Below are 15,504 nucleotides of genomic sequence, written 5' to 3'. Positions count from 1 at the left end.
ATCCATTAAGACTATCTATTCTAGCACTCTATTATCTGTAGTAGGATAGTGTGGTTGATTTAAAAATATATCTTTATTGAATTAAATGTTAAAATATTAGTGCATGGAGTGGAATAAAAAGATCTATGGACACTCTGTCTGATGACTCAGAGTGTTTCACATATAGTGATGACAAATTGTGTCTAATAGCTGGAATAGTGCCAGCAGTAGCAGGTCGCTACCATTGATTAGACCGCTGTTAGCAGTCTAGAGATGACAGTGTCAGATGTGCTAATAGATGAGTAGTTGCATTCCCCCTGGCCAAAAGAGGAACGTAGTGTACACAGAGGCGGATTACTTTCAATTGCTATTTGATATAGCCTAGAGCAGCAGAGTATGCTGCATAGTAGGAGGGTGATGGTCTGTGTCTTTGTTGGAAGACTCTGCTAATTGGCAAGTCAGCTGTAACTGTTCTACCTAACCCCTGTTGGGAGTGTCCAGCTCTGTCTTTCTTAGGCTAAGGCCCCGGTCACGACGCTGTAATGCGCGCCCAGCTTTTGGCGGCGCGTTCAGGCGATTCCCCGGTCTGCAGCTCACTTCAGGAGCCGAGACCGGGGTGGGAGCGTGGCGGAGGAGTGACGGGGGCGCGGCCATGACGTTACCTGGCAGGTTCGCCCTCATTGGCTGAACCGCCGGGGGGCGTGCCTAATCACTCAACGCGAGTCCTGCTCTCAATTCTATTGAGAGCAGGAGTAGCTCTCACGCGAGCGTTGCGGCCCCCCCTCGCAGCGGGCCCGGCGCCATTGCGGGGAGGGCTCTCGTGCGCGCAGCGTCCGCCACAGCGGACGCTGTAGTAGGCAGCGGGGGCAAGGCCTTACAGTGGATCCTTGTATTAAACCCCCATGCTGACAGTTGCTGTGGAGAGTAAATTCAGATTTCCAAAGATGCTGGGGTAAGTATCCCTGCTGGCTAATTGTCAGCTGGAAGCATGAACCTTTGTGTGCACAGAGTACTTTCCTGGATAGTATGCCTGTAATCACATTAAGTAGATGGCGTTCTGAACCATTCACCTCAATAATCGCAGCCTTGTAACTAAGTGTAGTCTACCCCCTAAGAAGCAAACCTGACACTGTCCATAAGTTAAAAGAGCCCTGGTCGACGATCGTTTCGCGTCTGCTGCTTTTTCAAGACTTCTGGGCTGAGTTGTCACAAATTGTCATCACTATATGTGAAATCAGACAGAGTGTCCATTGATCTTTTTATTCCACTCCATGCACCAATATTTTAACATTTAATTCAATAAAGATATATTTTTTAATCAACCACACTATCCTACTACAGATAATAGAGTGCTACTTTAAACTGAGTTCTTTCTCTTCTGGTTCATTAATCAATACATTCTCAGTCTAGCCCCTTATCTACCCTATACTTTAATTCAGCTTGAGCAGAGGTTCCTTTACCTTTCCTACCCCTCCCCCTCCTTTCCCACGATATATAGACTATCTATTCTAGAAAGAATTATAGGATCCCATCCTTTATTAATTGTGACTCACAATTTGTTATATACTTTCTTACTTGCGGCTGGGGCCAAGGTTATATGGGCCGTACCATACGTCCTGTTAAAAACAGAATTATGGAACATATTCGTTCCATAAAAAAAAAAGATTTAATGTTACCAGTTTCTAAACATTTTACTGATTGTCCTTCAGACAGTCTATCAAACTTTCAATTTTCAGTTGTAGAACTAGTGTCTATGCCCGTGAGAGGGGGTGCTAGATTAAAGCTTCTCAACCAGCGTGAGATGTTTTGGATCCACTCTTTGGATACATTATTCCCTGCAGGAATTAATACAGAATGGGATTTAAAACATTTTCTATGAATTTGCTTGCTATGCTTCTGCTTCATTATATTATTGACTGATTGTTTGATCATTAAGATATTTACTCATTCTGCTTTTAATATGATCATATAAGATATATTTTTGTTTATAGTTCCTTCTTGGCTTTCATTTTTCATTTTTTCATTTTTTTCATTTTTTTCCATTTTGTTTCTCTAGCATAACATGTTTTTATACATGTGTTCTGATCATTTAAAATTCTGGCAGATTTATTATCTAAAATCAAATCTATTATGTCTTGGAGATTGATATGATACATTGTTTATATTCTGCTACATTGCATCAAGTTAACAGGTTAATGAGTTATGTATATATTGGCTGTTCATTATAGATTTGGAACATATGAATTTTAATGATTCCACAGATGATATATATGTGTTATTGATTTTTTTTTGTATGTTGTTGGTCTTTTTTATTGAAAGGAAAAACAGGTAGCGCTATGTCCTAATAAGTAAGCCGGCTGCCTTTGATATAACCCTGACGCCTGGTCAGACAACTGGAAATGGAAAGAAAGTTATATCTATGGCGCTCTGCACTAGTGACAACCATACTATAATAAGATAAATAATAATATAAATATCAATATACAACCAGTATCAATGATGTGGCCCGTCCAGTGAGGTACTCCACGTGATGATATAGTACATGAAAAGATAATAAAAGATCATGGCATAATATTGCAAAAGACAATAGACCAACATATAACAAACACTTACATATAAGACAAACGCTGAGAACAACAGGTGACAATTATTAATATAAACACATTTAATTAAGACACATCATAGATAAAATACATATAAAAAAGGTCCCAACAGGACACTCATACTCTGGTGAAGGTCCCTGCTTACCAGAGGCAAGAAGGTATCAGGCAGTGGATATTTAAAAGAGTAGCCCCTCTTATGGATGATCCTCTGGCTATGACGTCTGCTTCTGGGCGTGGAGCCCTCCCGTGTGTGCGGTGTGCAGACTTTTCCGGTCTGTGGCTTTCACCTCTGTCTCCGGTCCAAACTGTGCATGTGCAGTGGCAGCTAGGAGATAGTGGCCGCAGATACGTCTTGCCCAGTTTTCGCCGAATGGTGCAGTTGGTGAAGGCAGATTTGCTGCCAATATGGATGTTAGACCGCAAAGATGTTTCTCCAGCAGGGATACAAGATTCATCAAGTGTAGAGTGTCACGCAGGACCACCCTACGCGTTTCGGAAGTCGTGCTTCCTTCCTCAGGGGTGCGAAAGTAATGATAATAAAGTCCCTGTATGTCCCAGTATATATAGTTCCGATTTAAAGGTACAATACACATAATCAGAAATTAGTCATGCGCAGTTGGTACACACACACGAACTGGGATGCTCAGCAAAAACAAACATGGACACAGACAAATGAAAACAAGAGACAACAATTAAAACATAAGAATAACTGATGTTATATTCATATAAATTAAATAAAAATAAATAGCAAGTTAAGCAAGTCATCACTTATTTGGAGCATACATAAACATAATAACAATGTATATTTACTTAGTCATATATAAAATATTTAATGATTTTCAATGATCATGATAGTCATATCTAAGGGACTTTCAGAAAAGACCATAATAATTCACCGAATGGAGCTCTAGAGAGCTATGTTGAGCAGAAGGAAGCTCAAAATGCTAGCTAATATAGTGTAACCATCATATATATAGACAAAGTGGTCACCTTTAAAACTGTGTGTGTCTTATACTATGCACTTGATGTGTAATAACTAATCTACTAAGAGTACTAAGTGAATGAATGATAAATTATTAAAGCTAATGTGTTGCTATAAATTACATAATATATATAGAAAGTGTAAGTGAAGATACTATCTAGGGAAATGCTTAATAAAAATTAACCACTAATGTCTAGGAGTAAATGTGAAATAATAATAGAACCGTGTGGGGTGAAAATGAAAAATACATATGTACATGAAAAATCATGTAAGTGAATAATACTGGTGTAGTTAGGTACCCACATATTACTATATGATAATAGACCATCTGGAGATACATGTAAACCAGTTCTAAGGGCCATAACAGTCATATCGACCAAGTGTGAAGCATGGCAAATGCTACATATACCGCATATGTTTCATTTGTCCAGAAGAAATGGCTTCAGGTCAAATTCTATATTTAATCCAGACGGTGCTAAAGTTTGCAGTTCATAGATCCAAAAGGATTCTCTTCTTCCTAGTAGACTTTTCATGTCACCTCCACGCCAGTTAAGTGTCATGGCCTCTATGGCCACACATTTAAGGCCCTTTGGGTCTTTGTTGTGCACCTGGAGAAAATGGTTGGACACATTATGTGAGACCAGGCCCTTTGTGATGTTGTAAATATGTTCGTATAAACGACGTTTGATGGGCCTGGTAGTCATCCCCACATACTGCAGACCGCAAGGACATTCAAGGAGATAAATAATAGTAGTACTATTGCATGTGATGTATTGTTTTATAGTATATGTCTTAAGTGTTTTTGTAGAGGAAAATGACAGTTTTTTGGCGCGGTATTTACAAGCTGTACATGTATTACACGTGTGATAACCTTTGATACTATTTTTACTTTGATGATTTTTTCGTTTTAAAGGGCAGCTGGGGGCCAGCTTTTGGCCTATGTTAGGTGCTTTCGTAAATATTATCTTTGGTTTAATGGGTAATATTTTTGCTAGATCTTTATCTTTTCTTAGAATTGGCCAATGTTTTTGAATGATTCTCTTTATACCAGGGGCCATCTGGTTATACTGTGTAATAAATGGTATCTGAGATGTAGTTGTAATTTGTTTCGGTTTATACTGTAAAAGAGTCGATCGATCTACTAATTCTACTTCTGATATAATTTGGTCCAAATGTTTTGATGGATATTTTCTGTCAATAAATTTATTGTTAAGGTCTTGTGCCTGTGTATAAAATGCGTCTGATGTGGAGCTGTTTCTCTTAAGTCTAATAAATTGTCCTTTGGGAATGTTATCGATCCACGCAAGGTTGTGATGACTATTGGCATGCAGATAATTATTAACTTGAACTTTCTTAAAATGAGTTTTGGTGTGAAGTGTGTTATTAGTGATGTAAATAACCAAGTCTAAAAATTCTATGGAAATATTACTAGATACAAATGAAAATTTCAAATGAAATAAATTGTTGTTAATGTATTCTGAAATAAGACTAGAAAATGTGGAGAGTGATCCAGTGCTAGCATTGGAACACTGGAGATCACACTCCACATTTTCTAGTCACAGACGTTCTCCGTTTGCTCATCATATAAGTTCTTATTATAATTATATTTATATGTTATAGAACTTTTTAGTTTGAGTATATATCTCTTCTCATTGATTTTTTCATTATATATTATTTATTGATTTCTACTCTTTTGTCATTATCTGCACAGGATTACTTTATCAAGCTTTCATTTATTTTTTTATTAATTTATTTCCTTTTGAAATTCATAGTGTAATTGATTTATCATGGAGGAATTTATTGAAGATAATGTTGTTTTAGAGGAAGATGCTGATACATATGTTCGTTCATGTGGAGATAACACTAAACGCTCCAGAAAAGCTGCGCACCTTTTTGATGGTATCTTAGATATCACATGTGATGAACCGTCAGATTTGACACATTACTTTGTTAAATTAGAAAAACTTCTCGTTATGAATATAAGACTCTGGTGGGATATCACCTCACTAGAGAACTATATTAGATGTAACAGAATCCCTAGAGGTCTGCGTCTCAAAAAGGTGCCCTCATTTGGTTTTATGAGTAACAAATTTGAGCAAGATTGGGTAAAATTTTTGGATACATGTTCTAGACAACTTATGGAGTTAATTATCCAACAAAAAACATCAGAACAATCTAAACTTATGGATGAAATAGCGACTCTCCAAAATAAGCTTAAACCATTCTCTAAAATGGAACAATTTATCAAAAATGATAAAACCCTTTCCTTTAATGTTGATTCTATTGAAGAGATTATTAGTGAGAAAAAACATTCTAAATTTGAGAGAGACCGCATTGATTATATCAAAAGCCAAGTATACTGTTGGCAGAAACCACAGGCTACAAAGGAGTTTATAGGTTCTAGTACACCAAGGGGTAAACAAAAACAATCAAAGAATTGGTCTAATAATAATCCTAATAAATCTATTCTAAAGAACACTAGAGTGGAGACCTCCAGCTTTGACTCAGATGTCTCAGATTATGAGGCAAGGTCTCAATCAGTGTCCTTTGATAGATTTACAGGCCATTCTAGGGATGATTGTGGAGCTACTGGTTATGAACTCAGAGCCCCAACTACTACATTTCAGTCTAAAGTTCCCAAAACATCTGGCCAACCCTCCTCGGCTTTTTTACAGTCAAATCCCAGAGGCCGAGGAGAACACGAAGGTCCCAGAGAAAACAACGAAAGCAGAGGCAGGTCCAAGAGGAAGAAATACGAATGAACTCTCCTGACAATGTAATTAATTTGTCAGGTGTAGGTCTTTCCTTGGACCAGCTTAGGCTCCTGAACAAAGGATTGGGGTTTGCCCCTACACAGAACTTTCATTTATTCCAAACAGTAATAGATCTCCAAAAATTTACTCGCAAACTTTCTTTAAAGAAATTATTCTCCACACGAAATTGTTTACTAGGCACAGTTACTGATGTGGTTTCCACAGAACCTTCACAGATTAATACTGGAACTATGAATTTATTAAACTTTCAAGAAAATTGTGTTATCTCTGATATGGAAAATTTGCTAGAGTCACAAGGAGAGCCTTTGAATACATATGTCCAACCCTTTTTTGGGTCAGAAGACTCCGGGTATCGTAAAAAATCCTTATTTTGCCCCAATTACAATAGAGGCCCATCTATAACTACATTTGAACGTTTGGTTGAACGAAATTTAAAATTACTTTCCAAAGGCTTTTCCTACTCCAATGTCAAATCTGGCAATTTGACCTATACAGAGATACTGCTGCGACACACTTTATTCGAGCAAATACCCAGTATGTACCTGGCAGATACCTGGAATGCGCCGCTCCTCACCTCAGACAAGCCCCGTTGCGTTTGCCTTCCCAGCCATGGTTCATGCCTGGCTGACGGGCGGCTGATCTGTTAAATGATAATGATTAGGATTTAATAGGCTGCAATGCTTCGCGTGTCTACCAGATGGCATAAATTCATGAATTGTAATGCAGTATATATATATATATACTGTGCAGTATTGCAGCCAGCGGGAATAAAATGCTTCAATCCCTGCCTGGAAAATACCTCAATGCACTCGGGCAGAAAACAGTCACAAACCTCAATACACCCGGGTATACCCGAATTCGTGGGACTAGCCGAGCTCGAATAAAGTGTGTCGCCAGTGTACAACAAATTGATTCATTAAAGAAAAATTTTAATATTGTAGTTAGAAATGCGGACAAAGGGGGAGCCCTGGTAATTTTGTCCTCTGATCAATATAAACAAGAATAATTGAGGCAATTGTATGATACCAATTTTTACCAGGCCCTAAAAGAGGATCCAACTTCAAAATATTCTTTAGAATTTATTGAACTGTTGTCCTTTGGGAGAATTCTAAATGTTATAAGTTACAAAGAATGTGAATTTTTGAACTGTTCACATCCCGTGATTCCGGAATTCCACCATCTCCCAAAGATCCATAAATCGCTAGTCGACCCTCCAGGACGACCAATAGTGGCGAGCATTGGATCTTTGGGAGATGGGTTATCGCGGTATGTGGACAAGTTCTTACAGCCGCTGGTTTTCCAACTTCCTTCCTATATCAGAGACACAGCTGATCTCATTGTCAAATTACAGGATGTTACATGGCACAAGGAATACTGGTGGGTCACATTAGACTTGGCCTCCCTGTATTCCATTATTGATCACAACCACGGACTCAAAGCGATACGACACTTTCTTGATTTATCCACCTTATCAGTTTCACATTGCACTTTTTTACAAGAATCTATATTCTTTTTACTCACACATAATTATTTTCTTTTTGATTCACGTTTTTATTTACAAAAATTAGGCACTGCTATGGGCACGAGTTTTGCACCTTCATACGCTAATTTGTTTATGGGTTTTTGGGAGGCACAATTTATTTATCACTCTAATAATTCTTTTCGTCATAATATCGTCTTTTTTAAGAGATATATTGACGATCTGATACTTATCTGGGATGGTGATGAGCACTCTTTATTTTCTTTCGTTCACTATTTAAACACTAATGATTATAATATTAATTTCACTTTTGAGCACAATATTAATCACATTATTTATTTAGATTTGACCCTGTATGTTGACAGTGAGATGAACATTCAGACCGATATCTTTCGCAAAAAGAATTCCAGGAATATGCTTCTCAATGCACGGAGTTGCCATCCCCGTTCATTGATAAGGAATATTCCTGGATCTCAATTCATGAGATTGAAAAGACTTTGTTCAACTAATGATATTTTCCTGTCAAGATCAAAGGAAATGTTTAACAGATTTGTAGCCAGAGGCTATTCCACTAAAGACATAGAGGTTGCCTTTACTAAAGCTGATTCTATGGACAGAGATACCTTGATTCAAAGAACTGGTTTGAAATCTACAATATCCAATAAGACATCTTTCAATACCACACAAAGTCCATTCTTTGTAACAACATACAGTGCGCAATCACAATTGATTTCCAAGATAATATCTAAACATTGGCACACTCTTCTCCTTGACGAGGACATTGGTCCCTCATTGTCTAGTGGCCCTAGATTTACCTTCCGCAAGGCTAAAACTCTGGCCTCTCACCTTTCTCCCAGTTTATTTGATTCTAGTTTACAAACTCCTACTATTAGTACTATACCTAAAGGTTTTTATAACTGTGCGAATTGCTCTATGTGTCAATATGCATTACCTGCAAAATGTATAACTTACTCTAATGGTCTAAAAAAGTTTAATATTAAGATCTTTTTAAATTGCAATACATCTTTTGTTGTGTATGTTCTTTTATGTGCATGCGGCCACAGATATGTGGGACGCACTATTAGACCTCTCAGGCTGCATATAGCTGAACATACTCGCTTGATCAAGAAAAAAGATTTCTCACAGTGCCCTTGGGGGGGTATTGGTAACTTCTCCTTTTCAGCCATTGAACACGTACCCCGTCACCCCAGGGGAGGCAACAGGGAGAATCGATTAAATCAGAAAGAAATGTATTGGATATATACTCTTAATACTCTCCATCCCCTTGGAATGAACTCTGATTGGGAGTTGAAACATTTCCTTCAGGTATAAGGGCATGGAGATTATTATACTGTTTTACTACTGTTATTTGTATAAATTAATTTTGCATTCTGTAATCTTATGATGTGTTAACAGAATAAGTTTACTACATGATATATTCTAATAATTTGGGGAATAATTTTTTGTCTCTATTAACAATACATTATTGATTGCTATCTTCCATGATCGTTTTCTTCCATGATTTTCTTTTCTTATATATTATTTTCATCATTGGGCTTGACATTATATTATGTTCTTTGGTTTTAATATTTTTAATAGTTTTTCTTTTTTTGTCAGTCTATTACATGGTTAATTATAATATATGTGTTGTATGTTTTACTCCAGACATGTTAGAGTTAATATGTTCCAATTCATGTGTTTATTGTTATCTGCTGTGTCTGATTTGGAGTTGTCCAATCAGATTTGGCTCAAATCTATATTAGACATGTCTGCTTTCTGAACCTTATACTCTTTGATAAAGTCCCATGAAGGGATGAAACGCGTCAGAGTGGTTCTACTATGATGTCCAGCCTTTTTTTGCAATAAAGAATATTTTTATTTTACAAGCTTGTAGTGGTACTAGGAGTAGTGACCATTCGTCCTTTTTACTTGTATTCTGAAATAACTCTAACTGCTGTAATGAACCGGACCAAATGAAAAAAATGTCATCGATGTAGCGCCGCCATAGCCAGACGCCATAGCCAGAGGATCATCCATAAGAGGGGATACTCTTTTAAATATCCACTACCTGATACCTTCTTGCCTCTGGTAAGCAGGTACCTTCACCAGAGTATGAGTGTCCTGTTGGGACCTTTTTTATATGTATTTTATCTATGATGTGTCTTAATTAAATGTGTTTATATTAATAATTGTCACCTGTTGTTCTCAGCGTTTGTCTTATATGTAAGTGTTTGTTATATGTTGGTCTATTGTCTTTTGCAATATTATATTTCAGACAGTCCTGGAGGAGCATATATGGGGAAAAAGGAAACAAAACAGTGCAAATTTAAGTGAAGACGTTGAGATTAAGTGATTGGCTGAATGATGAAATCTTGGCTCTAATGGTCTATCTACTCACAAGATGTTAGTGGTACAGTATATGCGCAATTGGCAGATAGGGCTGCCACCCCAAGTGGATGCTGTATATTGTGGGATTCCCACCAGGCTCGTCTCATCAGTGTGGCAATGATATATATGGAGGAGAAAAACAGCACTACATAGCGCGATCTGTCTTGTATTGAACTTTATAAAAAAATAGACATATAAAATGTGCACTTACAATGTGCTAATATAAAAATCGCATTTATCACATAAAAGTGAATCAAGTGGGTATTCCGCCGCTCTCACCGCCTCCTCTCTGGCTCTGGATCTCCTTCGTCTGCAACTTGGGATTCCAAACTCTGTGTGTCCTCCGGTGTGTGTGTGACGTCACTGCTCAATGGACGGTGCAGCTACGGATCCCTTACTAGTCCAAAACACCACTCAACGCGTTTCGCCCAGCCCTTGAAAGCTGTGTATGGCTTCGTCAGGAGTGTTGCAATATTATGCCATGATCTTTTATTATCTTTTCATGTACCATATCATCACGTGGAGTACCTCACTGGACGGGCCACATCATTGATACTGGTTGTATATTGGTCTTTTTTATTGCATTTTTACCTGTTTATTATCTCTTTGTGGATCTCTTCCCTCTGAGCATTACGCCCCTTTCCTGTGTTTCGTTTTCACAGGGGATTTGTGTACTGGGGGTTTGTTTTTACCTGGGCACAGGTAGGCGGTGCTTTTGAGGGTGTAGACCATATAAGAGTTTGATTAAGACTATTGAAACTACTCTTTGATAAAGCGCACCATGCGAGAAACGCGTTAGAGGTTTCTCTTTTAAATAGTTGATGTCCCATTAAATTTTTGTTATTTTTTCATTTGGCCTCCAGTTCTCGTTTTTCATTGCTGTGCTCCTAGTTTTTTCTCCTGCTTACCTATATATCCCCTCTGATGGTCTTGTCTCCAGGAAACAAAAGACAGGGCTTAGCTTCTGACTCATCCCCAATCTTGTGTAATAGGCAAAGTATCACTGCCATTAACTTACCGTACCATTAACCACAAAAAGGCAATGGAAATTCCATGGGGGGTTACAGTAACATAACCCACAGATCTAATCCTGCTGTTGTCTCATTTAAATATGTCAAAAATCTATTTGTTTACAATGATATTCATAGAAAATAGCAATTTATTTATTTGCATTGTTCTGAGTACCAATAATGTTTTTCTATGCTTTGTTTGTAGAACCTGCACCTACAAGACCTGGGGGCATTGTGGATTTCCCAGACAGAGATACTTCTGATATTGGCCAACAGATATATAGTAAGGATAATTACACAATTTAATTTGTGATTTTTGTACAATAATGAGCAAATGTGGTGACCCGATCGCTCAGGCTAATACTTGAATAAATGATTATCCTCCCCAGGGTTGACACTCTCTGGTTGTTGCTAGGCCCACCCCTGGATACAGTAACACTGCATCCAAGCTGCAATAGAAAGCTAGGCCCTCATGAGAGAATTAACCCCTCACATTGCTTGCACTTACCAGGACTTACACTGTGGGTGCCCAACAGGAGAGTAGCGGCCGGAGGCAATGCTACATAAGGCTATTCATAGAAAAATAGCAATTTATTTCATTGCCTTGTTCTGAGCACTAATAATGTTTTTCTATGCTTTGTTTGTAGAACCTGCATCTACAAGAGCTAAGGGTGATGTGAATTTCCCAGACACAGATACTTCTGATATTGGCCAAAAGATACGTAGTAAGGATAATTACACAATTTGTGATTTCTGAACTCATAACAAAAATGAGCAAATGTGGTGACCCGACCGCTCAGGCTAATACTTGAATACATGATGAACCATATTTATGAATAATCTAACAATCAGGGTGTAAGTAGGATAATCGTCTTTGTATTTCAAAATATGACCCAAGAAGGGTCAGAAAAGATCCTACTGATTGCATTCACTGAGGAAATATGAAAAGGGACCATGTGAGATATATAGGTATTTCAGTGCACATTTTTGTCATATTGGATGTAGCTTTGGGCTTCTCTGTTTTTTGTTGTTTACAAATATGACCCCAGAAGGTTTTGAAAAAATCCTACTCATTACATTCACTGAGGAAATATGAAAATGGACCATGTGAGTCCCAGAGATCAGGGTCTCTTCCCCAATTTGTGGATACAGTTTGGGTAGACTACTGACTCAAAACAACCTCCTGAGAAGATCCACGCAGGATCATAAAATGAAACCAATAACATTTTATTCACATCAACATTTATGACAATAACAATAATAGTGAACTATGTACAGTGGTGTGATATTAAAAACCTCCATGGGGTGGCGACACTGAGCTAAGTACTGGATCTGGTGTACCTGTAACAATATCTAGGACAATCCTGTGGTCTATCTGAATGTGGTCACAAGATATGTGGTGGGTATAAGTGAGTAACCACTCTCTAAATATGATAGGATATATAGTGTAACAGGAAAGCACTATACGGTCCCTTAAGAACAGGTAAACAAATATATTACTAGATGTCAGAAAATAAATGATGTGATAACACACATAACCTAAACACAATAATTCGTATAGCCAAATGAGGTATAGCCAGTCTCTGGAATACTCTATATGCAGATGTAGCAGGGTAGTCCTCATCCCCTCTCTGGTGAGATCCTGCAAATTTCTGGTGTTACATTTGGAGGCACTGCTGAGATTCAGAATTGGGGGTGCGCAATAAATTTAGAGATATAACCATGTCATTACCGTCCAGGCAGAACGTCCGCTAGTGGGCCCTTGAACGCCAGGTATCTCCTCATCTACTAGAGCTACACCTGGCCCTCCTCCATCCATAACACTGAGACTGAGTGTGTTTTCTTCCTATGATTTGCTTCTGCTGTAGAAACCTGTCCAGATGAGACGAATCTCAGCAGCACCTCCTTTACCAACTCCCAATGTGAGATTTGTCTCGCTACTGGTGTATTCCTGGTTCAGTGCATACCTGTTGGTAATCCAGGAGGCTCTGAGTTGCTCCGCCGTGATGTGGGGAGAATCAGAACAGGCTTTCAGAGTGCTTCTTTCTCAATTGACAGCGCCTCCAGCCAGCGATGATACTGGAGGCCCAGGATGGTCCATGCTGATGCTTTTGTATGGCTCAGACAATAAGCCATACTGCTAAATGGTTCCAGATTCTTTATTGTCATCACAGCCAGAAGTTAAAGGTCTTCCTAATCCCCTGAAGGTCACCTTAAGGCTTGAGGCCCATCTAGGCTCCCTCCTGAGCTGCTCCTCTATCCCCTACTGTGATACAGGGTAGCTGTTGCCCACTCCACATGGGGAGGGAAGAGACTTCCAGTGTCTGGGAGAGTGCCAGTATATATCCTGGTGCATTGGCTTGTAACCTTGCAAAATAACAGGGCAGGTCTGATACTGATAGGCATCATATATTTGCATATTACCCAACAAGTATTCTCCCCAGGACGGACACTCTCTGGTTGTTGCTAGGCTCGCCCCTGGATATAGTAACACTGCATCCAAGCTGTAATAGCAAGCTAGACCCTCATGAGTGAATTATCCCCTGACATTGCCTGTACTTACCAGGACTTACACTGTGAGGGCCCAACAGGAGAGTAGCGGCCGGAGTCTATGCTACATAAGGATATTCATAGAAAAATAGTAATTTATTTAATTGACTTGTTCTGAGTACCAATATTTTTTTTATGCTTTGTTTGTAGAACCTGTATCTAGAACACCTGGGGGTGTTGTGGATTTTCCAGACAGAAATGTAACTGATATTGGCCAACCGACACATAGTAAGGATAATTACACAATTTAATTTGTGATTTCTGTTCTCATAACAATAATGAGCAAATGTGGTGACCTGACCGCTCAGGCTAATACTTGAATAAATGATTAACCATATTTATGAATTATATAACAATCAGGATGCAAGTAGGAAAAATGTGTCTGTATTTGCAAATATAAATCAGATACTCAGCAAGCTCTAAGAAACCCCTAAAACTACCACATAATATATATACTGTACACTGGCGACACACTTTATTCGAGCTCGGCTAGTCCCACGAATTCGGGTATACCCGGGTGTATTGAGGTTTGTGACTGTTTTCTGCCCGAGTGCATTGGGTTATTTTCCAGGCAGGGATTGAAGCATTTTATTCCTGCTGGCTGCAATACTGCACAGTATATATATATATACTGCATTACAATTCATGAATTTATGCCATCTGGTAGACACGCGAAGCATTGCAGCCTATTAAATCCTAATCATTATCATTTAACAGATCAGCCACCCGTCAGCCAGGCATGAACCCAGGCTGGGAAGGCAAACGCAACGGGGCTTGTCAGAGGTGAGGAGCGGCGCATTCCAGGTATCTGACAGGTACATACTGGGTATTTGCTCGAATAAAGTGTGTCGGTGCAGTATGTATATAAATGTTAATTGGAGTGCTACTCGTCGTGGCTAAATGTATACTACAAAAAACAGGGAAGCCCAAAGCTACATCCAATATGACAAAAATACACAGTTACTGTAAATACCTATATATCTCTTTGAAGAAGGGTCATTTAGTTAAACCCTTTGGCCAAACCATTTTACGCCTTCAAGCCACATCAAGGCATGACCAAATTTGCAGGTCCTAAGACTAACTGTATCAAATTCAAGAGATATATAGGTATTTCACTGTGTATTTTTGTCATATTGGGTGTAGCTTTGGGCTTCTCTGTTCCCCTCCCCACTTTCCATATAAGCAGTTATTTTTCATGCAGCTGGTTGGGACAGATCAAATTCGATAATTCTTCCTCTAATTATTGAGGTAAATAAAAATTTAAATCAGTTAGTGACCCTTTTTCAAGAGATATATAGGTATTTCACTGCGCATTTTTGTCATATTGGATGTAGCTTTGGGCTTCTCTGTTTTTCGTTGTTTACAAATATGACCCCAGAAGGTTCTGGAAAAATCCTATTGATTGCATTCACTGAGGAAATATGAAAATGGACCATGTGAGTCCAAGAGATCAGTGTCTCTGCCACAATTTGTGGATACAGTTTGGGTAGACTACTGACTGACTCAAAACAACCTCCTGAGAAGATCCACACAGGATCATAAAATGAGAACAATAACATTTTATTCACATCAAAATTTATGACAATAACAATAATAGTGAACTATGTACAATAACAATAATAGTGAACAATGTCTCTCTGCTATATCATCCTGTATGGCCCTCCGACGCCTTAAACTCAACATGGCTAAAACAGAGCTCCTCATACTTCCTCCCAAACCTGGCCCTACTACCTCCTTC

General features: G+C 38.6%; 1 protein-coding gene across 1 annotated transcript in view; it reads left to right on the top strand.

The window, feature by feature from the left end:
* LOC142490607 (uncharacterized) overlaps window positions 1-15,504 on the top strand; it is a 104,292-nt gene that overhangs the window by 59,987 nt on the left and 28,801 nt on the right. Inside the window, exons 14-16 of the mRNA XM_075593024.1 lie at window positions 11,422-11,499; window positions 11,864-11,941; window positions 13,917-13,994. Of these exons, the coding sequence (XP_075449139.1) occupies window positions 11,422-11,499; window positions 11,864-11,941; window positions 13,917-13,994 (234 nt within the window). The remainder of the gene's footprint in view (window positions 1-11,421; window positions 11,500-11,863; window positions 11,942-13,916; window positions 13,995-15,504) is intronic.

Source organism: Ascaphus truei, chromosome 3 (genome assembly GCF_040206685.1).
Source record: "Ascaphus truei isolate aAscTru1 chromosome 3, aAscTru1.hap1, whole genome shotgun sequence".
Classification (NCBI taxonomy): domain Eukaryota; kingdom Metazoa; phylum Chordata; class Amphibia; order Anura; family Ascaphidae; genus Ascaphus; species Ascaphus truei.
The sequence above is the reverse complement of the archived record's forward strand: the minus strand, read 5'-3'. Positions and strand labels throughout refer to the sequence as shown.